At 45.9% G+C, this 26392-nt stretch overlaps 1 protein-coding gene and 1 pseudogene across 3 annotated transcripts in view; one reads left to right on the top strand and one right to left on the bottom strand.

The window, feature by feature from the left end:
- The first annotated feature begins 712 nt into the window (after positions 1–712).
- ADAMTSL3 (ADAMTS like 3) overlaps positions 713–26392 on the top strand; it is a 361288-nt gene continuing 335608 nt past the window's right edge. For 2 of the 3 annotated variants that reach the window (XM_065906671.1, XM_065906673.1), the window contains exons 1-2: positions 713–1117; positions 2534–2637. In XM_065906671.1, coding sequence (XP_065762743.1) covers positions 2569–2637 — 69 coding nt within the window. In that variant the 5' untranslated portion in view covers positions 713–1117; positions 2534–2568. Of the gene's footprint in view, positions 1118–1872; positions 2093–2533; positions 2638–26392 lie in introns of those variants that run through there. The other variant, XM_065906672.1, reaches the window with a different exon arrangement.
- On the bottom strand, positions 3343–8755 carry LOC136147460 (6-phosphogluconolactonase pseudogene; annotated as a pseudogene).

Raw genomic sequence — 26392 nt, 5'->3', positions numbered from 1 at the left:
TCATACCTCTGAAATTAGATCAAGGCTAGGGACAAGCAGTCTACCTACTTCTCACCACCTCCACGAGGAAATTCACCCCACTCCGGGTCCCTGACACCGCTACCCCAAATCTCAGGCCTGGGTACCCCGGGGTTTGGGCAGCTGCGCAGCTCTGTTACCCAAGCTCGGCTCATAGCAAGAGGCACCAGGTCGCTGGTGGTCCCTGGTGGCCAAGGGTCCGAGTGGGGAGCGAGCTCACCGGAGTCCACCGGCCCAGGCCCGGCGTGTGCTCTGGGCGCCGCTGGAGGCGAAGGCGGGCAGGCCGGGAGGGGCCACTGGTCTCCGACTTTGGTCATGCCTGGCCGGGAGCGCCGGAGGCTCGCAGGCACGAGCCAGCGGTTCCGGGCAAACCTCCGTGTGGCCGCTGGGCCTGACTTAGCAGAGTCGGCGCCCGGGCCCGGGCGGGGCGGGCGGAAGCTCGCGGAGGTTGGGGCAGGGTGGGGGGTGGCGATGGCATCCCCGCTCCCGGCTCCGGCTGAGGCGGGGCGTCCCGGCTGGCTCGCGGCCGCCTTTCCCCGCGCGCCCGCCGGCGGCGGCGGTGGCGGCGTCGGCAGTCCCGGCTCTTGGCACCGCGCCTGGCGGCCGGCCCAGGGCGAGGAGTGGCTTCCAGGAAGCGGGCGGAGGAGCGTTCCAGCCGAGTCTCGCCGTCGCCGCAGCCCCGCGCGCTCCGAGCCGCCCGGCTCCCGCCCCTCACGCGCTCCCCTCGAGCCCGCGGCGTCCCCGGCACTGGCGGAGGGCGCGGGGTCGACGCGAGGGCGGGCGGGCGCCCGGGCGCGCCGTGCACTTGCCGGGCGGTGCAGGTGGCGGCGCGCGCCCTCCGCTTCTGGGCCGGGGCCAGCGCCGCGCTCCGCACGCCCGGAGGGGGCGGGAGAGGCGGGGCGGCCCCCGTCCCAGCCCCATTTAACTTCTCGGCGGCGGCGGCGACTGCGGCGCCGCGGGCTGGAGGCCGGCGTCGGGGAAGGTCCGGGTCCCGGATCCCGCACGAGGTGTGGACCGGGCCACTCCTATCCGCCTTTCCCCAGCGCGCGCCGAGCCCGCGTCGCCCGGCTGCACGTCCCGGACGCTTCTGCGGCGCCAGGTGAGTGCTCGGAGCTTGGCGCCCGGGGGCGGGAAGGCTCTTCCATCGCGGGTGTGGGGGGGAGCAAGACAGCGCAGTGGGGTTGAGGGGCTCCGAGCGGCAGGGCACGACTCGGTTCCCGGGAACTTCAGGACCCGGGCGCTCGGCGAGGCTCGGAGACCTCTGGCCGGGCAGGCTCCGTGGGTCCCAGTGGTTTGGGGAGAGACATTCGGGGACGCTTAAGCGTGAGGGAACTCCACCGACTTGGGGAATCTTCGAGTTGGGGGCTTTCTAGGTAGAAATCGGGCTGACAGCAGCTAGTGGGCTTGGGCGTCGGAAGGTCCGGCCGCTTGGCAAGCGGGTTTCGAGCACCTGGAGCGCCAAGGGCTGCGCGACGCGCCCGCCGCGGCCAGCGGGCGTGCGGGACCGGGGCGCAGCGGGGGCGCGGGGACCGCCAGGAGTGCGCGCTGGGGACTGCTGGTGCGAGCGAGCGAGGGGGGCGCACCGTCCCAGGGCCCCGCACTGGCCGCCTCCCTTCGGCCCAGAGTCGCCGCCTCAGGTCGGAAACAGCAGCACATTTGCGGATCGCATTAGGCCAGGCCCTTAATGCTTTCTCCAGATGGAGAGAAGCCACCGACCCGCCCCCGGACACCAGCTCGCCAAGGCGCCCGCGAGGCGAAGCGAGAGGCGAGGGTGACCTCGGCTTTTCCAGGCTCGACCCATCCTGATTTCCCTGCAAGCCGTCAGGAGGACGCCGAGGAAAGCCCCCGCTGCCCCCCAGCCTCCCGCTCGTTTGCCCTCAACTACTTTTAGGAGATTGTGCTCGTTGGCTTCTCCAAGGCTGTACCCTCTGAACCCCTCCTCACTCAGCTCTCTGGCTGCAGGGCGGGTGCTCCGAGGAGGACGAACGGTGTCTTCTGGTGGGGAAAGCCTCGAACTAACCGAAGACCTGCATTCCAGTCCTAGAATGGTCACTGTCTTGCGGTGTGATCTTAGGCAGGTTCCTTCCCCTCTCTGGGTTGGCTTAGTAGGGCTTAGACTCATTTGTGCCTGAAGTAGCAGAAGCTGGCAGGTGCCCTAACCCTTGGCTCCACGCTGGCTTCCCTGAGTCGGATGCCAACAGCCACACCCTACTGCTGACAAATGGGCTGGGAAGTGGTTGGTGCAGAGATGGCTTGGCTTTTGGAGGGCTGGAGGTATGGGCTGCACCGTGCAGGCGGGTCTAGCTGCGCTCCTGACTTTGACATGGACTCCTCCTAAAGAGAGCCCCAGACAGCCTGTACTCTATAGTAGGTAGCTCCATCCAGGGCCAACACAAAGCTTTCCAAGACAGTATGTGGGTCTCAGGGTTCCTCCCTCTGTTGATCTGGTAAGTCATGAGTGTTGCCACTGCTGGGTCTGGAGCTGAATGGAAACCAAATCTTTCCTTCTCCTTAGGCTACGAGTGAGACGCCCCCAGGAGACCCGACCCCATGGCCTCCCAGAAGAGCCCCTGCTGGCTGCTGATGTGGCTGATCTTCATGCACTCTGCCCTCCTGCAGGTAATAAGATGGGGAAGAGGAATGGTAGGCATCCCTCAGTTTACTTAGGAGTATTATTCTAAATCACCTAAGATGTGGTATGACTGATGTTAATCGCATACCAAAGAGAATCTAATTTTGTTTCTTACCTTCAGGAAATGGTATTTCTCATTGCCTTAGCTATAAGAATAATCCAATCCCTTGGGTCCTCTCTGAGTCCTAATATCACAGTGGATACTATATACAAGGGGTGACTTCGGACTGCGATGGATCCTGTCTGTTTCAGTCTGGAATGGCTGTCTGCACGTGCCCTGGAGAGGCACATGGCTGATGGAGGCCAGGGCATGATGAATGGGCAGAGGCCAGGGCATGATGAATGGGCAGAGCCCAGGTTCTGGTCTTAGCTCAGCCACTAAATAAGTATTCTGTGTGTATGTCCATCAACACATATTATACTGTTTTGTAGTTCTTTTTGCTCTTTCTTTCTCCCTGTCTTCCCTTTTTCCTCTTTCCCTCCCTCTTTCTTTCTTTATACACACAAATACTCTTTCTAATAACTGAGTCACCTAGAGTCACGGCACATAGCCTGAGCCCCCTGGCAGCACTGGTGGCCACACCCTTTCAGCTTCCACTGGCACAACACTGCTTTTCTAAAATAAAAGTCTGTAGTGGGCTGGCAGCGGGTTCCAGCCCAGCTACTTGGGCTGTAGCCTCTCTTGGTGCTGGTTACAAAGTGGAATACTTCTTGAGAGGCAAGGTCAGGAGTTGGGATGCTCCCTCTTCCAGAAATCAGCAAAGTCTCCCCGTGCAAAGCTGGACCAGGGTGGTGGAGACCGGTTTTCCTCCTCATCCTCCCAAATGCACTTTAGAATGGCTGCCTTGCCCGCTCCACTGGTCACAAAGATGACAGTTCTAGCTGTGTTCAGCAGGGAAGTGTGAGGGTCCTGCGCTGCCGAGGTGGCTGGGGGAATTGCCGATGGGGGTGACTCCTGATCATGCAGGAGATTGGGGTCTGGGGAGGGTGAGCAGGGGGCTGCTGTTGGGATCTACACCCAGAATCAACAGATTGAAAACCGGAATGGAATCCCTTAGGAAGGGCAGTCTCAGCTTCTTGGAGCAGTTCTCTGCTGCCACCTCCTCAAGCAACTTGGGGCCAGTGGTGACCACTTGGCTGGTGGGGCTGGGCTGCATGGCGAGCAGGTGGGTCCTGTAGAGGCTGTCTGGGCTTTCAGATTGCTGGAGGGGAAGGGCACGAGGTGCTTGTTGGAGAAGCCCAACGTCCAGTGAGGAGGCTGGCGGACCTGGTGGACGGGGCAGCAGTGGCCCATGGCTCAGAGACCCCGCATCCAGTTGAGGATGCCAGCAACAGGCCAAGTGCAAAGCCGCCCACTGTACTACTGGTTGTGCCAGCAACCAGCCCAGCTCCTGCGGGCTCTGGAAGGTGGAGTGGAGGCCACCAATATGCCTGTCCTATGCAGCCTTTCTTTAGTCTCTTGTCTTTCCCACCAGTCTAGCGGGGACAGCTCTAGCTCTGTATCATCATGTAGTTCCTGGGCAGATGCCAACAAAGGAAGAAAGTTTGCCTTGCCTGAGTGGCAATTGGGAATAGCTGAGACTGTGGCAAAGTTGATGGTACCTTCTCCATCTCTTAAGGGCAGCCTCTACTCAATTCCAGTCATCATTGCCAAATGAGAGTGCAAACTCAGAATTGCTGGATCATATTGTTGCTCAAGATAGCTAGTTATCCAGACCTCCTATGTGATCTCCCAGTTTTTAAAGGGTTGAAAGCCAGACAAATATATTTGTAGACTGGATTCAGCCAAGCAGTTTGTTGATGATTTAGGCACTAACTCGTGTCCGACTCTTTGCACCTCATGGACTGTAGCCTGTCAGGCTCCTCTGTTCATGGGATTTCTCAGGCAAGAATACTGGAGTGGGTTGTCATTCCTTTCTCCAGGGGATCGTCCAGCCCAGGCATCGAACCTGGGTCTCCTGCGTTGCAGGCAGTCTGCTGCAATTGTATGTGGATTGCATGTGGATTCTTTACTGACTGAGCCACCAGATAAGATGCAGAGCAAGATTTCCTGGCTGTCCAGTGGTTAGGACTTCGCCTTCCAGTGCAGGGGGTGTGGGTCTGATCTCTGATAGGGGAGCTAGGATCCCACATGCCCTGTGAGACTGAAAGACCAAAATATAAAACAGAAGCAGTTTTGTAACAAATTCAATGATGACTTTAAAAATGGTCTGCATCAATAAAACCTTTAAAAAATAATAAAGTGCAGAGCACATCTAAGTATTTTGTCCTGAGAGCTGCTGCAAACCCATACCGCACCCCGTGTGAGTTAGAACATGCTGGTCCATTCGGTATCTTGTGTGAATTAGAACAAGGCAGCCCCTCCCTGATCATGTAACTTGTCATCACATGGGTTAGTGGCCTCTGTACTCTCAGGGTCTGGCAAAGGGCCTGATGCTTAATAAGGCTCTAACATCTCTTAGATAGGCTTGTGCACATAAATAAAGAGATACACCCTGAGAGAGATTAATCAGACCTCTCTGCTTCACGTTTCACTCTCGGACTTAGTGTTTCTAAGGCCCCTTTCAGCTCCAGTGTCCCATGATTTCTGTGACTCATACAGAACTGGTTAGTGAGGTACAGCTTCTCCCCCATTATTCACTCTATTGATGCTTCCGAATCCACATTTTAATAGATAGCTTTTATTAGAACAGATGTAAATCTTTTCAGGGTAATCTTAGGATTTCTGTAGTCAGTGAGGTATAGCGTTGGAGCATGGTGGGTGGAGACTTTCTTTTCCATCTCATCAGACCTGAAACAGAGATTTGTTCCTGGTCAAATGGGGCTGAGGCTTCACAGCACGGGGTTTCATTTTGTTTTCTTCCACTCTATAAAATTAAAATGAGCTTTGAGGCAGTCTGTTGACCTTTCGCCAAGGGCAGTGTCTTCCCAGCTTGAATCACTCACTGACCTCTTTTGAATTTTTCCGTATCTGTGTGGCTTGGCAGTGGTGTTTCCATGTATGGGGCAGTGTGTGCACAGGAGGTTGTAAATGGAGATTTCAGGCTAGTTGTCTTTATCATTTGCAGCATCAGCTGTTGGAATCCCAGCTGCACCACTTCAAGGCCTGTTATACAACCATCTCTGCATCTCAGTGTCCACATTTGTAGAGAGGGCGTACCTACCTCACAGACTTTTCTGGAGGAGTTAATCCATTGTGAATGGAAAAAAAAAAAAAAAAAAAAGCTGTCTGGCATGACTTCCCAGGTGGCTCAAAGGTAAAGAATCTGCCTGCCAGAATAGGAGATGTGGGTCTGATCCCTGGGTCAGGAAGATCCCCTGGAGAAGGAGATGGCAACGCACTCCAGTATTCTTGCCTGGAGAATCCCATGGACAGAGGAGTCTGACAGGCTACAGTCCATGGAGTCACAAAGAGTGAGACACGACTGATTGAATGACTAAACAACAACATGTAGTAAAAGCCCTTGATATATTAACCTTTTAAAGCAAATGTTGTTGTCGTTCAGTTGCTGAGTCGTGTCTGATTCTGTGACTCCATGGAGTGCAGCATGCTAGGCTCCCCTGTCCTTCACTATCTCCCAGAGTTTGCTCAAACTTGTGTCCATTGAGTCGGTGATGCCATCCAACCATCTCATCCTCTGTCGTCCCCTTCTCCTCCTGCCCTCAATCTTTCCCAGCATCAGGGTCTTTTCCAATGAGTCGGCTCTTCACCTCAGGTGACCAAAGTATTGGATCTTCAGCTTCAGCTTTAGTCCTTCCAGTGGATATTCAGGGTTGATTTCCTTTAGGATTGACTGATTTGACGTCCTTCAAACAAGCCAAGTGCCTGTAATTTCTGCTGGGGAACTGTAGGGGGCACCCAAGAGGCATCAGCGGAGTCCAGAGAATACTGCAGAGGCTGGGAGGTGGGACTTGATCTTCTCAGGGAAGGTTCTTGCAGCTGTGGGTGGTCTCATCACAGGGCCTGGATGAATGTTATAGTGAAAGCTGTGGGTGGTCTCATCACAGGGCCTGGGTGAATGTTACAGTGAAGGCTCAATCAGTTTCTGCTCCTACCCGAGGGTTGGACACTTGGTTATCTCCTTAGTGTCAGCCTGGATTTGTTTCAAAGCTGCCCCTCCTCTGAGGATTTGGTTGTTTGGGGGACCCTTGGAGTCTTCTTTTAAAAATAATAAAATTTTTTTTTTGCCACACCACATGGTATGTAGGATCTTAGTTCCTTGACCAGGGATTGAACCCATGCCGCCTGCATTGGAAGCACAGAGTCTTAATTAATCTCTGGACAGCCAGGGAAGTCCCCTTGGGGTCGTCTTTAGTCTCTCTCAGATGGTAAAAGCATCTGCCTACAATTCGGGAGACCTGGGTTCGATCCCTGGGTTGGGAAGATCCCCTGGCGAAGGAAATGGCAACCCACTCCAGTACTCTTGCCTGGAAAATCCCATGGACAGAGGAGCCTGGTAGGCTATAGTCCATGGGGTCTCTGAGAGTCGGCAGACACGACTGAGCGACTTCACTTTCACTTTTCCTTATAAGTGCTGCCACCACCATGCTGAAACTGAAGCTCCAGTACTTTGGCCACATGATGTGCACAGCTGACTCACTGGAAAAGACCCTGATGCTGGGAAAGACTGAGGGCAGGAAGAGAAGGGTACGACAGAGGATGAGATGGTTGGATGGCATCACAGACTCCATAGACATGAATCTGAGCAAATTCCAGGAGATAGTGAAGGACAGGGAAGCCTGGCGTGCTGCAGCTTATGGGATAGCAAAGAGTCAGACATGACTGAGCAACTGAACTGAACTGAACTGAATGAATCATTCTGGGTTTTTTTTTTTTTTTGGCTGCATTGGGTTGTCTTTGCTGCACGTGGGCTTTACTGCAGTTGGCTGATGGAGAGTTAACAGCCCTGTGAGGCTGAGATACAAGGAGGAAGGGATGTGCCAATTCACTTAATAAAAACTAGATTATCTTTATTGAATCAGCTAAAACTGAAGCCTTCATAATCACTGACCACAATAATTGTGATAGATTGCAGAGCAAGCCACGAGGTCGGCAGCCTCGTGTTTTCCTAACTCGCTCTTGACCATTTCTGGAGGAGCTCGCTGTTCCCTTCAGTCAGGCAGCTGGAGAGGCCTCCCCTCTTCCTGTCATGCCCTGGCCCTGGATGCTTCCTGTTGCTCTGGGCCTTCTCCTCAGGGACCCAGATCTTCCCTGAGAAGACAGCTGCTGCTGTTCCAGCCCTCTTCCAGCCTTCTTCATTGAGAAGTCTCAGCTCAGGCAGATATAAACACAGAGCCAGTCACGGGCTCCAGCAATGCTTGGCCAAATCCAATCTGTTTCCATGCCTCCATGCACTCTTGGGCAAATTCACTTGCATTTATTTTTTAAAAATTTTTATTTATTTATTTATTCTTAGAGTTTTGACTGTGCTGTGTCTCCGTTGGTGTACACGGGCTTTCTCTAGTTGTGGTGTGCGGGCTTCTCATTGCAGTGACTTCTCTTCTGGAGTGCAGGCTTTAGGGTCCATGAACTTCAGTTGTTGCTGCTCCCAGGCTCTAGAGAACAGGCTCTGTAGTTGTGGCACATGGATTTAGTTGCTCTACGGCGTGTGGGATATTCCTGAACTGGGGATCGAACCTGTGTCCCCTGCATTGGCAGGTGGATTCTCAACCACTGGATCACTGAAGAAACCCTGCGTTTATTAAAAGTCCAGTCCAATTTAAAATTTCAGTTCCCCACTTGATTTAAATCTCATCTCCCTTCTGTCTAGTCTAGCCTTAACACTGGGCTCCAGGTAACTGAAGTGGGGTTGTACTGGGGTCCATTCTCCTCTCACCTCAACCAGTGGTGAGGACTGGTTTGGAGATCTTTCTTCCTTTTAGTTACTCTGGGCCCAGCTTTCCTGAAGTTGGAAGTGAGGAGAGGGGATGGGGAGAAGAGCAAACAGCTATTAACTTAACTGGATGCCACTGTCTGGCCCTCGTCATCATCTGTCCGGCTCTCACTGACTCTCTGCCCCCCTGGGCGGCACGTGTGAGTTCTTCAGAGGGTTCTGCAGCGCCTGCCTGTTCTGAAGCAGGAGGCTCAGCTCCGGCGTGTCTCATACTGCCGGGATCCTCTTCCAGGCAGCCCAGTTGAGTGGATGCTGGCAGAATGGTTTGAATCCAGATCCTTTGGTGTTGACCACTTGATCCATGGGCTTCCCTAGTGGTTCAGTGGTAAAGTATTTGCCTGCCAATGCAGGAGACACAGGAGACTCAGGTTCGATCCCTAGCTTGGGAAGATCCTCTGAAGAATGAAATGGGAACCCATTCCAGTATTCTTGCTTGGAGAATTCCATGACAGAGGATCCTGGAGAGCTACAGTGTTCACATCCTTGTTGTGCAGATGGTAGGGGTAGAGGCTCCAGCGCTGCCTCCTCCCTCTCTGGCCAGCTCCCTTCAGTTCTCCAGTCTGTCTCTGCCAGGACAGAGCAGTGGATCCAGTCTAAGCTCCTGCCCACCTGGAGAGTGGATCGACAGTCCCTCCTTGCAGGGATCCCTGATCTCTATGAGTGATTCTTCTTTTTTTCTTCTTCAGTGCATCTCAGTTCTCCTTCTTAGAGGGGAAGGAGTGAGGTGCTGGCTGGTGTCCCTTCTTAAGGAACTCCAAGGGAGAGTTCCACCTTGTGTTGGTAGTTCTCTTTATTTTTTCTTGTACATTTTTAATAGTTTTTTTAATGTGGACCATTTTTTAAAAAGTCTTTATTGAATTTGTTATAATATTGCTTCTGTTTTATGTTTTGGTTTTTTGGCCACAAGGCATGTGGGCCCTTACCTCCCTGATGAGGGGTTGACCCCTGCAGTGGAAGGCAAATCTCAACCACTGGACCCCCAGGGAAATCCTGGTAGTTCCCTTTAGAATGTGGATACTTATATCCTCTTTGTCATCTGCTTTGCCCCCTAAATTCCAGTGTTTTGGCATTGACAAAAGTCCCTGTAAATATTTTGATAGATACCAATTCTAATCGATAGAACTGATTTTAATTGGTTCTAATCCTAGGGCTGGGGCTTCCTAGGTGATGCAGTGGTAAAGAATCTGCCTGCCAATGCAAGAGATACAGGTTCGATCCCTGGGTTGGGAAGATCCCCTGGAGGAGGGCATGGCAACCCACTCCGGTATCTTGCCTGGAGAATCCCATAGACAGAGGAACTTGGTGGGCTACACCACAATCTTTGGTGGCTCAGTGGTAAAGACTCTGCCTGCAATGTAAGAGACCTGGGTTCGATCCCTGGGTTGGGAAGATCCCCTGAAGAAGGCAGTGGCAACCCACTTCAGTTTTCTTGCTTGGTGAATCCCATGGACAGTGGAGCCTTGCAAGCTACAGTCCATGGGGTCGCAAAGAATCAGACACGACTTGGCGACTAAACAACAGCCATAGCAAGTGAACATTTTTGATCATTTATTTGAATGCATGGGTTTCCGACTCTGTGACTGTATGGACTGTAGCCCACCAGGCTCCTTTGTCCATGGGATTTCCCAGGCAAGAATACTGGAGTGGGTTGCTATTCCCTCCTCCAGGCAATCTTCCTGACCCGAGGACTGAACCAGCGTCTCCTGCACTGGCAGGCGGATTCTTTACCATCTGAGCCATAGTCTTGTCTCTGATTCTTTCTAAAAGCTTAGTTCCAGAGTTCTGCTGTTCACCCTGATGCTCTCCCCTGGCAGCCCCAATCACTCTGCTGGTTTTTCTCTCCAGAGACTCCTGCCTGGGGTTATCATCTGAGGAACCAAGTCTCATAGTGATTCAGGCTTTCAAAGATAGACTTTTAATATTCTCTTCAAATAGGATTTTATCTACATTGAAAAGATAAAAAACTGTGTATTTTTACATCAACTGTTAAATGTAAACATTGGAAATAAAACACAATTTTGATAACTTCCTCCCCCCACCCTCCCTCACTCTTTTTCTCTCTTTCTCCCTTCCTTCCTTCCTTCCGGTCTTTCTTTCTCTTTCTTCCTTTCTCTCTTGTTTTCTCTCTCTCCCTTCCTTTCTCCTTTCCCCCATCCTTCCCTCCCTTTCTCTCTCATTTTCCTTTTTTCTCTCTCTCCCTTTCTTTCTTCCTCCCTCCCTCCCTTCTTCTCTCTCTCTTTCTTCCTTTCTTCTTGGTGACCTCACTAAAATGGAAGAGGCCCAGTATCTCTGAGAGGTTTCCGCCTGCCTCTTCCATGAGCTGCAGATTAATATACCCATGAACTGCTGCATGCTTCCACCAGGATATGCCTTGGAGGCCCCAGTACTCCCTAAACAGAAGTCCTCCCCACCCACCTAGCTCTGTCTCAGTGCCCGGATTCTCCATGTTCTGCTCGTTTGACCCAGACTCCCTGGTCTCCCTGGAGACCTTCTTCTCGATTGCCCCTGCCCCATACGCCTCAACTTCCCTTTTTCCATCTCAGAAATGGTTCTTCATTCAGTTTTGTCCTCTTGGTTTCCACTAACACTAAATTTGAAGAGTAAGATATTTGACAGCATGGAGTATGAAGTAAAGATGAACAAAGTTAGTCTGTGGCTACACTGGAGAGGACCTTGCCGAGCATGCTAAATAAATAAATGATAAAGAGGGCTTGGCTCAGTACGGAAGCCTTGGGCATTGATCAGGAGGTGATGGGAGAGACGCTATTAAGAGTCCGTTGGAGGGACTTCCCTGCTGGTCCAGTGGCTAAGACTCCACACTCCCAGTGCAGGGGTCTGGATTCAATCCCTGGTTGGGGAAGTAGATCTCGCATACCACAACGAAGAGTTCGCATAATGCAGCTAAATATCCCAGATCCTGTATGCTGCAACTAAGACTTGGAACAGCCAAAGAACTAAATAAATAAATATTTAAAAAATTTTAGAATGACTCCGTTGGACCACTAGGAGCACATTCGAGTCAGAGATACTTGGGACGTTGTTGGTACCAGTGCAGGTTGATAATGATGAGAACTTTAACTGTTCATAAGAGTACATGGGATGGGAGATGGGGGTTAAGTGGGGAGAGGGGTGGGGGAGTTAGTCATTGACCAGAGGGTGTGATTCTGGGCACCAGTTTCGAGCCTGAAAGGATAGAACTTGACTAGTGATTATGTGGGATTGAAAGAGAACAAAGGAAGTATGAAAGATTCCTTTAGGTTTTGAGCTTGCTTTAGGAACACAGCAGGGTGAAAATTCACCCCAATCTTGGGAAATTGTCAGTTATGTTTGAAGGAGTCGTTTTGGGGCAAGCTGTGAATTGCAAAAGATGAGGCACTGAATAAAGAAAATAGGTAATACTCTTTGAGAAGGGAACCAGGATCATTAGAAAGGTTTTAAGGAGCAAAATGAACACTTCAGTATATATGCATTCCAAAGGGAAGCAGTCAGGAGAAAGGGAGGGATTAAGGATCCAAGAGGAAAAAACCAATTATATGCAACAGTTTCATAACAGGAGAAAAGAAAAAAAAAAAAAAAAAAACAGGCAGTGTTTCCCCTCCACGTTGCTAATGGGTCTTAAAGCAGCAAAGCTAACATCTTATGGAAACCACATTTCAAGGTCTATGATTGTGATTGCTCTCAGTTTATTTTTACAAAGATGCTAATTTCCATAAATAGCATGGAAGCATAAAGCAATTTCCTCTCCAAGTATTTTATGCAATTACTTTCTGGACTTTGTCAGCACTGAACAGCTCCAGCCAATGTATGCTATAAATTATTGTGGTCAAATACTCAGAAATGCATTTGTTCCCTAAGCCTTCATTTATAAATATAATAGCATGTTATGTTGAAAAAATTTTTTTAAAAAGGAAGAATAAATATTTTATTAATAAAAACTCATTGTTAGTATTAAAGGAATCTGAATTCCCTTCACTCTCTCTTTTGAAATTTCATTTTTTTCTCCTGATTTAAAAGCACGAAACATACTCATTATAAAAAATGTGGAAAATACAGGAAAGGACAAAGATTAATAAAATCACCTTTCATTCTAACAGTTGTTAGGATTTTGTTGTATATATTTCCAATATTCTTAGTAGTAGCATATATATATGTCTTTTAAAAAGTGGTTACACTTTATTTGGATAACTTTGTAAAGATATAACAATATAAAGCATATTTCTATGTATTAGATATTTTTATATTTATTCTCACATTATAATAATATTTAATGTCTTCATAATATTGCATCATTTGTGTGCTATATTTTATTAACTAATTCTTTACTGCTGAACTTTTAAGTTCATTAGTTTTTTTGAACTTGCAAATAATGCCACTATGAAAATATGTTTGCAGATCCATTTTTGCTCATATTTGTGATTATTTTCTTTGAATACATTTCTAGGAAAATGTATTTGTTGAAGCAAAATCTTGGGGTCAAAAACTATGTGCAGTTGTAAGACCTTTGATTTATGCTATCAAATTGCTTTTCATGGGACTTCCTGGTGGTTCAGTGGCTAAGACATAAGCTCCCAATGCGGGGGCCCATGTTTGATCCCTGGTCAGGGAAATAGATCCCAAATGCCACAACTAAATATACCACATGTCACAATGAAGACTGAGGATAGCTTGTGTCACAACTAAGACTCAGCACAGCCAAATGAATAAATAAATATTTTTTTAAAAAATTGCCTTTCAGAAAGCATCTATAAAAATGTCATCTTACTTCACAGTAGTTGGCAGTGTAAGATTTAAGGAAATCTTAGTAGTGAAAGATTCTTAAAGATACTTTAGGGCCATTTGTATTACTGCTTTTGTGTATGGTCTCTTTGAGGCATTAGAAATAGAATAAAAGATTTTATTTTCATAGTTTTGCCCATTTTTCAACTGAGAATTTCTCATTAACCTGTGTGTGCCTTTTATAGATAAAGAATGTTAGTCTTTTGTCCTTAATATATTGCAAATGATTTCTCTGTTGTATCATTAGTATTTTCATTTTATTTATATTTTTTTGATGAACTGACATTTAAAATTTTCAAGTTACCTACTCTAAAGTCTCTTTTTAAAAAATATTTATTTATTTATTTGGCTGCGTTGAGACTTAGCTGTGGCACATAGATTCTTCCTTGCTGGCATTTCCTCAAGTCATGTGGGGTCTTAGTTCCCCGACCAGGGATCAAACCTGTGTCCCCTTCATTGCAAGGCCAATCCTTAACCACTGGACCACCAAGGAAGTCCCAGGGGGTTTCTTGAGAATCTCACAACTGTTGAATTTTGAAAATAAAAGGAAGATGTGACTCTAGAGGAAAGGAAAGAGCATCTTTAATAAGAGAAGGAGTCAGGCAACAACACGCTATGGAAGCTGTTGATTAGTCTGGTTCATTCCCTGTCTCACACTTCATGTCTTTCTCCGGCTGTTCTTTAGCAAACAGTCGCTCCTAGGACAGAAACAAGTGAATGTAAGGCAGTAAGCAACTGGGGACGTGCTTTGGGTATAGAATGAGCACTCTCGGAGATGAACTAGAAAACACACATGATTAAAAATAAATGGTAACAAAGGAGACCTAACAAACGTATAGTTAATATTTCTCAATAAGAACAGAAAAAATTCAACAACATGATCAAATAAAACTTTTTTCACTCTTTTTCTTCAGGTCTTTATAAATCTTGATGCTGCAGTTTTTGGCCCTGATTAGAATATTACTGAAGAGAACTTGGGGCCAATCTGATTTTTAACCCTTGTTTGTGTCTCACTTTTTTGCCGTGATACATACATGATTTCTTCCTTATCCTGAAGTCCATATTTTCACCTGGACATGATATAGATAATTTTTAACCTTCATAAGCATGTACATGTGTTTCTGGAAAGGTTTTTTTGTTTTAGTGTGCTCTTCAAATCTGTAATGTTTTTCTTTTTGCCATTTTTTCGCTAAACTCACTTCTTCTGTCATCTTAAAATGTTTACTTGTATTTATTTTTTAAAATCAGAGTATAATTGCTTGTGATAAAAAAATGTTTTTTTTTTTAACTCTTGTATTACTTCTTGAACTTTTAAAAAGCAAGATCAGATTCTTTATAATATATTTGGAGTAATTTATCTAGCAATACATGTTTATTGATTGCATTTTTCTTTTTTTTTTTCTATTTTTAAAACTTTGTATGCATCAGTCTTGTGAGGGTTCTGTTCCAAAAGGGATTCTCTTTATAATGAGGCTCTGCCAGACATGTCTGTCATCTTTCTCATCAGACTAGCAGGCTAAGAAGAGCATGTTCTTCTCTTGGTGATGAAAGAGACACATTGAAAGCAAGTCCAAGAGTACAAGAGTTTTCCTTATGCATTCTGCTTATGTCATTTCTGTAAAATCCCACTGGCCAAAGCAACTCATGTAGAAGACCGTCAGAGGGAAGGGCAGAGCAGGTTATATGGCCAAGTCCAAAATTATTGGAGTGGGCTAGATAAAGAAGATTGGTATATATACACACAATGGAATTTTACTCAGACACAAGAAGGATGACATAGTGCCATTTTGAGAGATGTGGCTGGACCTAGAGAGTTTCATACAGAGTGAAGTAGGTCAGAAAGATAAAAACAAATATTGTATAATATTGCTTGTATGTGAAATCTAGAAAAATGGTACAGATGAACTTATTTGCAAAGCATAAATAGAGACACAGACATAGAGAACACACAGACGTGGACCATGCAGACATAGAGAGCATAGAGAATGAATGGACACAAGAAGGGGAGCTGGGGGCGGGGAATGGGGAGGTTGGGATTGACATATATATACTACTCTGTATAAAGTAGGTAACTAATGAAAACCTACTGTATACCACTGGAAACTCTACTTAATGCTCTGTGGTGACCTAAATGGAAAAGAAATCCCAAAAGGAGGGGATACATGTACATGTACAGCTGATTCACTTTGCTGTGCAGCAGTAACAACATTGTAAAACAACTATACTCCAGTAAAAATTAACTTAGAAAGATAAAAAATAAAGCTGCCTAAATTATAAGCCTCCCCCCAAAAAAATCCCAACAAAATTATTGGAGTGGGCAAGTATGCTCCTCCCTTAGAGATTGTCTAAATGTGTGGAGTGTGGGGTGGGAGTGAATATTTTTGAATAATCTATTCTAATCTGGCAAAGCCAGGTAATATAGTAATATATATATATAAAGCCAGGTAGTATACCTCATTTATTACCTCATTGCATTGAGGTAATATAGTACCAGAGAGCAAGCTTCAGTAGCTACACTGACACCACCGTCACAAACTAATATGCTTGAATTGGAAAGGATCTCAGTAATGAGGAACTGTAGCCAGGTCTCACCTCATGACATGAAGCTAGTGGCTTTTCGTCATGAGGTAGGTGTGCCTATTAGAGCGGGAGGCTCTGATCCCTTCCTTCCTGTCTGGTCATTGTTGTTCAGTCGATAAGTCGTGTCTGACTGTTTGAGCCCCTGTGGACCACAGCACGCCAGACTCCTCTGTCCTCCACTGTCTCCTGGAGTTTGCTCAAATTCATGTCCATTGAGTCGGTGATGCTATCTAATCATTTCATGCTCTGTCGCCCCCTTCTCCTGCCTTCAGTCTTTCCCAGCATCAAGGTCTTTTTCCAGTGAGTCAGCTCTTCGCATCAGGTGGCCAAAGTATTGGAGCTTCAGCATCAGTCCTTCCAATGAATATTCAGGACTGATTTCCTTTAGGGTTGACTAGTTTGATCTCCTTGCAATCCAAGGGATCCTCAAGAGTCTTCTCCAGCACCACATTTCAAAAGCATCTGTTCTTCAGTGCTCAGCCTTCTCTGTCTCACTCATAATTTTAACTCTAGCCCTAAACTTTGGTCTGTAGCAAGTAGAAATTTAAAAATTGATTCCTCTTAATCCTCTAGTTCAGTGTTACTTCAGCTTTTTAATTGTAGCCCACAGGAGGAAGTGCATTTTATTTTAAAAAACTTTTTATTTTTGAAAGATTTTTTTAAAATTGGAATATAGTTGCTTTACAGTGTTGTGTTGGTTTCCGCTGTACAGGAAAGTGAATCAGCCATATGTGTACATAGATCCCCTCTGTTTTGGATTTCCTTCCCATTTACGTGACCACAGAGCACTGAGCAGAGTTCCCTTTTCTGTGCAGTAGTTCTCATCTGTTATCTATTTTATACACAGCAGTGTATCTATGTCAATCCCTGTCTCCCAATCCATCCCACCTCCTCTTCCTCCTTGGTGTCCATACATTTGTTCTCTATGTCTGTCAAAGTGCATTTAACATCGTGACTCAATTCATGTATATATCTATGCATTCATATTTCTGGAACAAAAGTTTCAGAAAACAATGCTAATTCTTTCCATGAGTGGTTCACTATGGTATTTGTCTTTTATATCCATTCCATTCCAAGTGATTCTATGAAAAAATGGCTGGCTAAGACCCAATGAATTTCATCGCCCATTAATGGGCTGTGTTTACAGTTTGAAAAAAACAAACAGTGCCTTAGTTCACAGTCTCCATTCTAGGGTTACTTTTGTGCATGTTGATCTCCTCCTCTGATATTTGGCTGGAAGGAGGGGGTTGAAAAATGAGGCTCCTAGCACAGCTTTTAAATTCTGGTTGGCCATCACCTAGTGTAGCCTGCTTTCCTGGGGTGCTATGTCCCCTCACTGAACCAACTATTGCCAGTGGTTTCCATTTAAAGCTAGTTTTCAACATGATTGGTTATTAAGGTTCTTCAGAGCTATCTAGATGATCATATACTTCTCCTCCTCTGACCTTCTAGCATGATGAATCATATTAATAGGTTTTCTAATACTGAATCCTCCTTGTGTTCCCAGCATTAACTGTACTTGGCCATGACATACTGCCTTTTTAATATTCAGCTGGATTTGGTTTGCAAATATTTTGTTGAAAAGTACTACATCTGTATTCATAAGTAATGTTGGTTGGTGCTATATTTCCCAGGTTTTTAATATCAAAATTTTTGTTAACTTTGTAAAATGGATTGGAACATTTTCCATCATTTTTTCCTTTTCTGGATCAGTTTATATAGCACAGGAATAACCTATTCTTGGAAGGTTTGAAAGCAAAATAAATGGTAGTTTTACCTTGATAGTAAATGGGACCCAAGACCTTTTGGGGGAAGTAGATTTTTGACAACTTTTTAAACATTTTTCTGTGATTACTGGATTATTCAGGTTTTCTCCTGCTTCTTTAATTAATTTTGGTAATATTTTGGACTTCCCTGATGGTCCAGGGGCTAAGACTTTGTGCTCCCAATGAAGGGGGCTTGGGTTCAATCCCTGGTCAGAGAATTAGGTCCTTCATGCCACAGCTAAAATTTTGCATGCTGCAACTAAAAATCCTGCATGCATGTAAACTAAGACTTAGGACAGCCAAATAAATGCTGTTAATATATATATTAAGTTATAAATTTTATAAGACAGAGGAAATGGAAGTATTTTGTCATTTTTCAAATTTATAAATTATTTTGCTTTAATTTCTGATCTTTCCCTTCCCAGAGTATGCAGCCTGTAAAGTTTTAAGTTTTTAAATGCTCAGTTTCGAAGTGCTCCATTTTATGAATGTGGCAAGCATATTTAACAATTCATTTTTTTCTAAACTTCTGTGAATACTGGACAGTGAATTTTATTCTCTGCATCAAGTAGCGTTGTTCTTGTGTATCCCTTTTCTTTCTTCATCGGTTCTTTCTGTCTCCTCACTCCCCACACTAATTCCTGTTTAGTTCTAGAGGGGAATGGTCTGTCTCTTTATTTTTCCACCCTTTGATTTTACTGATCTTTGTCTTCAGGAACTCACCAACTCCTTGTCTAGCTGTTTTTGTTCACAGAGCTCATTCTTTCCTGAAGAGGAATAATGGGTCCAGGTGTTGGCTAAGATTGAACCCTGCTTCCCTATTCTCTGATCTTGCCTCTTGGTTGCTTTGTAGTTTTTTTAGGATAAATAATGAAATCTTCAACATGTTTATTCACACGTATTTTTCTTAATTACCAAGTTGTGCCTGTTCACACTCCCACTCGTGACTTAGGAGAGTGCCCTTCTCACTGTGTGTGTGTGTGTTCGTGTAACTCTTTGCAACCCCATGGACTGTAGCCCACCAGGCTCCTCTGTCCATGGGATTTCCCAGGCAAGACTAATGGAATGGATTGCCATTCCCTTCCCCAGGGGATCTTCTCCATCCAGGGATCGAACCCAAGTCTCCTGCATTGCAGGTGGATAATCTTTAATACCTGAGCTACCAAAGAAGCCCCTCTCACTGTATGGCCACCAGCATTTGATATTCCTAAAAAATGTTGTCATTTTAGTAGCAGTCCAGACATTTTAAACTCTGTCACTATTAACATATATACACTACCATATGTAAAATAGATAGCTGGTGGGAAGCTGCTGTATAGCACAGGGAACTCAGCTGGGTGCTCTGTGTTAATAACCTAGAGGGGTGGGGTGGAGGGTGGGAAGGAGGTCCAAGACAGAGGTGATGTGTGCATACATACAGCTGATTCACTTCATTGTACAGCAGAAACTAACTCAGCATCGTAAAGCAATTCTGCTCCAATAAAATAAAGAACTATCATCCTTAAATATAGATAGAAATGGCCACCTTGGTTATGAGAGCAGGGAATTCTGAGTGGTGGTGTGCTCACTTAAAGGTACGTGTTAAGCTATGTTATAAAGTGAATAAGAAATTAGTCTATAAGGAGGTCAAACCAGTCAATCCTAAAGGAAATCAACCCTGAATAGTCATTGGAAGAACTATTGCTGAAGGTGAAGCTCCAATACTTTGGCCACCTGCTTCGAAAAGCTGACTCGTTAGAAAAGACCCTGATGCTGGGAAAGATTGAGGGCAGGAGAAGAGGGTGGCAGAGGATGAGATGGTTAGATAGCATCACCGACTCAGTGGACACGAATTTGAGCAAACTCCAGGAGATAGTGGAGGACAGAGGAGCCTGGTGTGCTGCAGTCTATGGGGTCACAAAGAGTCGGACAGGACTTAAGGAATGAACAGCAATAGCTATAAGTTATGGAAAGAGAGACCCGTACATATTAAAGTCCCCCAAATAAGGTGCCAGTCAGGGACGGGGATAAAACTATAAGCAAGACTTTGTGCTCAGTGAAATCTGGGGGGCAAGACTCTAGGAGAGTTTGGAAAGGAGAAAGCCCTGGGGTGCAGGCAGGGACTGTGAAGACTTTCTTCCTGCTTGGTTTGGTTCTCTGGAGCCTAGGGGATGACCGTCCCCTTGCTGGGGTGGAAGCTGGAAGCCAGTGGTGGGGAGGAGTCAGACTGAATGCATGGGGGCATGACCACCCTTCTGGAGAAAGGGTTGTTCATTTGCTGGCAATTATTGTAGTCACCCTTCACTGATGCTGAAACGGAAGAGAGGCAGGAATTGCTGGAATGGGCAAAGGGAAGCGGGTCCAGTGCCCTGAAGCTGTTAAAGTGAAATTCCTTTCAGTGCAAACACTTCATACTGAGAACGTGGAGCTTCCTTTCCATGCAGTGGTGATTGGTAAGACACCAGCGTATGTATGGAATATACTTACTTCCTACCTCTGTGGCTCTCTGAGGGCGGCAGGCCCTCCCAGGACCCCAGCCAGTCCTTTGCCTTCCTCCTCAGGACAGGCTTGGTGGCCTGACATCTTGGAGGGAGCCCAGGAGCTCCGGACTGACCTGCAGGCCCTCCACCCGGTCCCTGGGAGGTCCGGCATGTGGCAGGCATCTGTGGTCACAGCCCTGGGAGGAGGGGCACCGGGGCTGCTCACTCTGTAAACACTTTCTGGGATGTGCTAGCAGCTCCCCTCATCAGAACCGGGAAAGCACTTGGTGCACGGAGCAGGGAAGGAACGCGTGGAGTGGCTGGGGGCTGTGCTCTGATGGGCTCTGTGCAGCCCCTGACGCAGGGAGGCCATTTGCCTGGGTGATGCCCACTCTGCATCTGACTGATTCCTTGTGGATCCTTACAAGGTTCTTAGCAACCAGACACTTTAAAAATACATATTTTTTTATTTTGGGGGGCTGCACTTTTCAGCATTCAGGCTCTTAGTTCCCCAACCAGGGACTGAACTCCTCTATAGGGGAAGCTCCAAGTCTTAACCACTTGACCTCCAGGGAATTTCCCCAGACACTCTTTTTTTTCTTTGCTGCTGGTTTTCTAGTTTGTTTTTATTTATGAAAATTTTTACTGGAATATAGTTTCTTGGCAATGTTGTGTTAATGTCTGCTGTGCAGCAAAATGAATCAGTGAGACATTTACCTATATCCACTTTTTTTTAGATCCACTTTTTTTTAGATTTCCTTCACACTTAGGTCACCACAGAGCACTGAGTGGGGGTCCCTGTGCTGTACTGCAGGTTCTCATTAATTATCTGTTTTATACATAGTAGTGTATATATATATGTCAGTCCCAATCTCCCAATTTATCCCCCTTGATATCCATAAGTTTGTTCTCTATATTTGTGACTCTATTTCTGCTTTGCAAATAAGGTCATTTGTACCGTTTTTCTAGATTCCACATATATGCATTAATATACAATATTTGTTTTTCTCTTTCTGACCTCACTCTGTGTGACAGGCTCTAGGTCCATCCACATCCCTGCAGATGGCACTATGTCATTCCTTTTTATGGCTGAGTAATATTCCATTACACACAGGTACCACAACTTCTTTACCCATTCCTCTGTTGATGGACATTTAGGAGCAACCAGACACTCTGAAAGACAACAAGATTGGGGTCGAGGGTTGGGAAACAGCCCAATCCATGCTAGGGAGCGAACTAGCCTCACTTTATTTTGTAGTTAATTGATTAAAGTGTCTAATAGATAGGTACATACACATATATGTACACAGACAGAGCAATACATATTATATGCTGATATAACCCTTTATCTTTCTACAGTGGGACTTTGGTGAATCCCTCAAGTGTGACAGGCCACATACCTTTGTCCTTTTTGGCCTCACTGCTGATTTGTTCCTGTATTGTCAGTTGATCTTCTTTGATGCCTACCCCAGGACACAAGGTGTATCAAGGGAGTTTTGACTCCCAAGGTTCTTCCCTGCCAGTACAGACAGATGTTGAGTTTTTTTCCACTTCAGCAGTTACCAAAGGAAGTTTGTCTTTCAAAAGACACATGGAGGAGCCTCTCTGGTGGTCCAGCGGCTAAAACTGTGCTCCCACTGCAGGGGGCCTGGGTTTGCTCCCTGGTCATGGAACTAGATCCTGCATGTCGCAACTCAAGATCCTGCAAGCTGCAACTAAGACCCAGCACAGCCACATAAATAAATAAATATTAAACAACAGACCCATGGCACACAGGACATGTGCACGTGCTAAGCTGATTCAATCGTGTACAACTATTTGTAACCCCATAGTCTACAGCCTGCTAGGTTCCTCTGTCCATGAATTTCTCTAGGCAAGAACACTGGAGTGCATTGCTGTGCCCTCCTCCAGGGTATCTCTATGACCCAGGGGTCCATCCCATGTCTCCTGCATTGGCAGGCGGGTTCCCTACCACTAGTGCCACCTGGGAAGCTTTTTTAGACTGTCATGTGGAAATACTGAGCTCAGAGCTTTGTTTGTAATTTAAGATTGTGAGATTAGCACATAATTCTGAGATTCAATGAATGAATCCATTGACTGGATTCAATCCTGACAATCCTTGAGGTCAAGATAGAAAGTCATCTTAATGAAAAGCTAGTATAAGACTAGAGTTGACAGGAAAAGTGCAAAGGGCACCCTAATGTGTGTTCAGTATTATAATTCACAGATTCTTTCTTCTTTATTCATAGATAGTAAGGTGAATTTTGCTTCCCAGGTGGTGCTAGTGGTAAAGAACACACCTGCTGATGCAAGAGACAAAAGAGACATGGGTTTGATCCCTAGGTTGGGAATATCCCCTGGATATAGGTACAGCAACCCACTCCAGTATTCTTGCCTGTAGAATCCCAAGGACAGAGGAGCTTGGTGGGCTACGATCCATAGGGTCACAAACGGCTGGACACTACTGAAGTGACTTAGCATACACACACACTCAAGGTAAATTTATGTAAAGGACTTTTACTTCATTTCAGTTCAGTTCAGTTCAGTTCAGTCGCTCAGTTGTATCCGACTCTTTGTGATCCAATGAATCACAGCATGCCAGGCCTCCCTGTCCATCACCAACTCCTGGAGTCTACCCAAACCCATGTCCATTGAGTCGGTGATGCCATCCAGCCATCTCACCCTCTGTCGTCCCCTTCTCCTCCTGCCCCCAATCCCTCCCAGCATCAGGGTCTTTTCCAACGAGTCAACTCTTCACATGACGTGGCCAAAGTATTGGAGTTTCAGCTTCAACATCAGTCCTTCCAATGAACACCCAGGACTGATCTCCTTTAGGATGGACTGGTTGGATCTCCTTGCAGTCCAAGAGACTCTCAAGAGTCTTCTCCAACACCACAGTTCAAAAGCATCAATTCTTCGGCACTCAGCTTTCTTTATAGTCCAACTCTCACATCCATACATGACCACTGGAAAAACCATAGCCTTGACTAGACGGACCTTTGTTGGCAAAGTAATGTCTCTGCTTTTTAATGTGCTATCTAGGTTGATCATAACTTTCCTTCCAAGGAGTAAGTGTCTTTTAATTTCATGGCTGCAGTCACTATCTGCAGTGATTTTGGAGCTCCCCAAAATAAAGTCTGACAGTCTTTCCACTGTTTCCCCATCTATTTGCCATGAAGTGATGGGACCAGATGCCATGATCTTAGTTTTCTGAATGTTGAGCTTTAAGCCAACTTTTTCACTCTCCTCTTTCACTTTCATCAAGAGGGTTTCTAGTTCCTCTTCGCTTTCTGCCATAAGGATGGTGTCATCTGCATATCTGAGGTTATTGATATTTTTCCCCACAATCTTGGTTCCAGCTTGTGCTTCAGTCTGCCTGGCATTTCACATGATGTACTCTGCATATAAGTTAAATAAGCAGGGTGACAGTATACAGCCTTGATGTACTCCTTTCCCGATTTGGAACCAGTCTGTTGTTCCATGCCCAGTTCTAACTGTTACTTCTTGACCTGCATATAGATTTCTCAGGAGGCAGGTCAGGTGGTCTGGTAGTCCCATCTCTTTAAGAATTTTCCTCAGTTTGTTGTGATCCACACAATCAAAAGCTTTGGCATAGTCAATAAAGCAGAAATAGATGTTTTTCTGGAACTCTTTTGCTTTTTCGATGATCCAACAGATGTTGGCAATTTGATCTCTGGTTCCTTTGCCTTTTCTAAATCCAGCTTGAACATTTGGAATTTCATGGTTCAGGTACTGTTGAAGCCTGCCTTGGAGAATTTTGAGCATTACTTTACTAGCGTGTGACATGAGTGCAATTGTGCAGTAGTTTGAGCATCCTTTGGCATTGCCTTTCTTTGGGATTGGAATGAAAACTGACTGTTTCCAGTCCTGTGGCCACTGCTGAATTTTCCAAATTTTCTGGCCTGTTGAGTGCAGCACTTTCACAGAATCATCTTTCAGGATTTGAAATAGCTCAACTGGAATTCCATCACCTCCACTAGCTCTGTTTGTAGTGATGCTTCCTAAGGCCCTCTTGACTTCACACTCCAGGATGTCTGGCTCTAGGTGGGTGATCACACCATCATGGTTATTTGGGTCATGAAAATCTTTTTTGTATAGTTCTTCTGTGTATTCTTGCCACCTCTTCTTAATCTCTTCTGCTTCTGTTAGGTCCATACCATTTCTGTCCTTTATTTACATGAAATGTTCCCTTGGTACCTCTAATTCCCCTGCATTGGCAGGCAACCTTTAACCATTGGGCCATGAGGGAAGTTACCAGACTCTTTATTTTGTTCTGTTGATTTATGTGTATATCCCTCCTCCAGTACCATGCCATCTTAATTTTTTTATCTATATGGTAAGTATTAAAATTGTATATAATCATTCCTCTCACTTTGCTCTTCTTTATCAAATTTATTTTTGCCATTTTTTTGTATTTTCATATGAACTATTGAATAAGCTTGACTATATTATACAGAAAATCTTGCTGGAATTTAGACAGGAATTGTGTTAAACCTATTGATTGGTTTGGGGAGGATTAACATCTTTACTATCCTGAGTCTTTCAGTCCATGAACATAGTCTATTTCTTTAGTGTTTAGATCTATTGGCTTCTTTCATAAGCGTTTTGTAAAATTCTTTTACATGTCTTGTCTTTTGTATGTGTACCTGAATATTTCCTTTTTTTGGAGTGATTGTAAATGGTGTTGGGCTTTTCATTTTATTATTCACATGTCATTTGCTAAAACACAGGAATACAGTAGAACTCTGAGTGCTGCTTTGGGCTTCTCTGATAGTTCAGTTTGGTAAAGAATCCGCCTGCAATGCAGGAGACCGAGGTTTGATTCTTGGGTCAGGAAGATCAGCTGGAAAAGGGGTAGGCTACCCTCTCCAGTATTCTTGGGCTTCCCTTGTGGCTCAGTTGGTAAAGAATCTGGCTGCAACGCAGGGGACCTGGGTTCCATTTCTGGGTTGAGAAGAGCCCCTGGAGAAGGGAAAGGCTACCCACTCCAGTATTCTGGCCTAGAGAATTCCATGGACTATATAGTCATGAGGTTGCAAAGAGTCGGACACCACTGAGCAACTTTCACTTTCTTTCACTTTGTATCTTGCAGCCATTCTAAAGTGAAAGTGGAAGTCACTAAGTCATGTCTGATTTCGTGACCGCATGGACTATACAGTCCATGGAATTCTCCAGGCCAAAATACTGGCATGGGTAGCCGTTCCCTTCTCCAGGGGATCTTCCCAACCCAGACATCAAACCCAGGTCTCCCACATTGTAGATGAATTCTTTACCAGCTGAGGCACAGTATTATTTTTATGAGTTTTTTGGTAGGTTCCTTGGGATTTTCTATGTAGACAGTGTGGCCTAAAATTAAGGCCAAGTATTATGTGCTGCCTTGATATCTGGTGAACCCACGAGGGCCTTGAATGTGTATCTGACTGTTCCCCTTCTCCCTCTGTTCCCATGGATATGGTCTCCTAGGCTTACAACCTTCCTTATCTAAGTGTCGAGGCAAAGTTCCTGCTTATAATGGAGTAGTGGGTTTCTGTTCCCTGCAGCCTGCAGAATTACTCAAACAAGCCAGTCACATCCTCCTGAGAGAGCCAGAGGTCACCTCACACTCTTGATACTACAGAGCCTGTCCCTTGTCCCTGCTTGTTTACTTTGTCCTGAGTGAGACCACGATGGGGTCCTGTATGGCATGTGGTGATCTTCCCAGGTGGTACTAGTGATAAAGAACCTGCCTGCCAGTGCAGGAGCCGTAAGAGACATGGGTTAGATCCCTGAGTAGGGAAGATCGCCTGGAGGAGGGCCAGGCAACCCACTCCAATATTTCTTGCCTGGAGAATTCCAAGGACAGAGGAGCCTGGTGGGTTATAGTCCATAGTGTAGCAAAGAGTCAGACACAACTGAAGCGACTTAGCATGCAAGCATGCATGCATGGGATGTTGTATCGGCTTTTCCCTTGGACTTTGAGTACATATGATTAATAAACTGTTGTCTTTCTCATCTGTCTAATGTCATGTGTCATGTATTTGGCCATTCCTTTAACAATAAGGTGGGAATCCCTTCGTCATTAATAAGGTGACTAGGAAGTGATTAAACAATCACATCATCTATAAATAAGGTTTTATTTCTTCCATTTCAATCTGTATGCCTTTGTTTTCTTTTCTTGCCTTATTACACTGGCTATCACTTCCAGTTCTATGAATAAGAGTGCTGAAAGTGGACATTCTACCTTATTCTTGACATCAGGGAGAAAAC

This window comes from Muntiacus reevesi, chromosome 15, assembly GCF_963930625.1.
Source record: "Muntiacus reevesi chromosome 15, mMunRee1.1, whole genome shotgun sequence".
NCBI lineage: Eukaryota > Metazoa > Chordata > Mammalia > Artiodactyla > Cervidae > Muntiacus > Muntiacus reevesi.
This window is presented reverse-complemented; position numbering and strand designations above follow the sequence as displayed.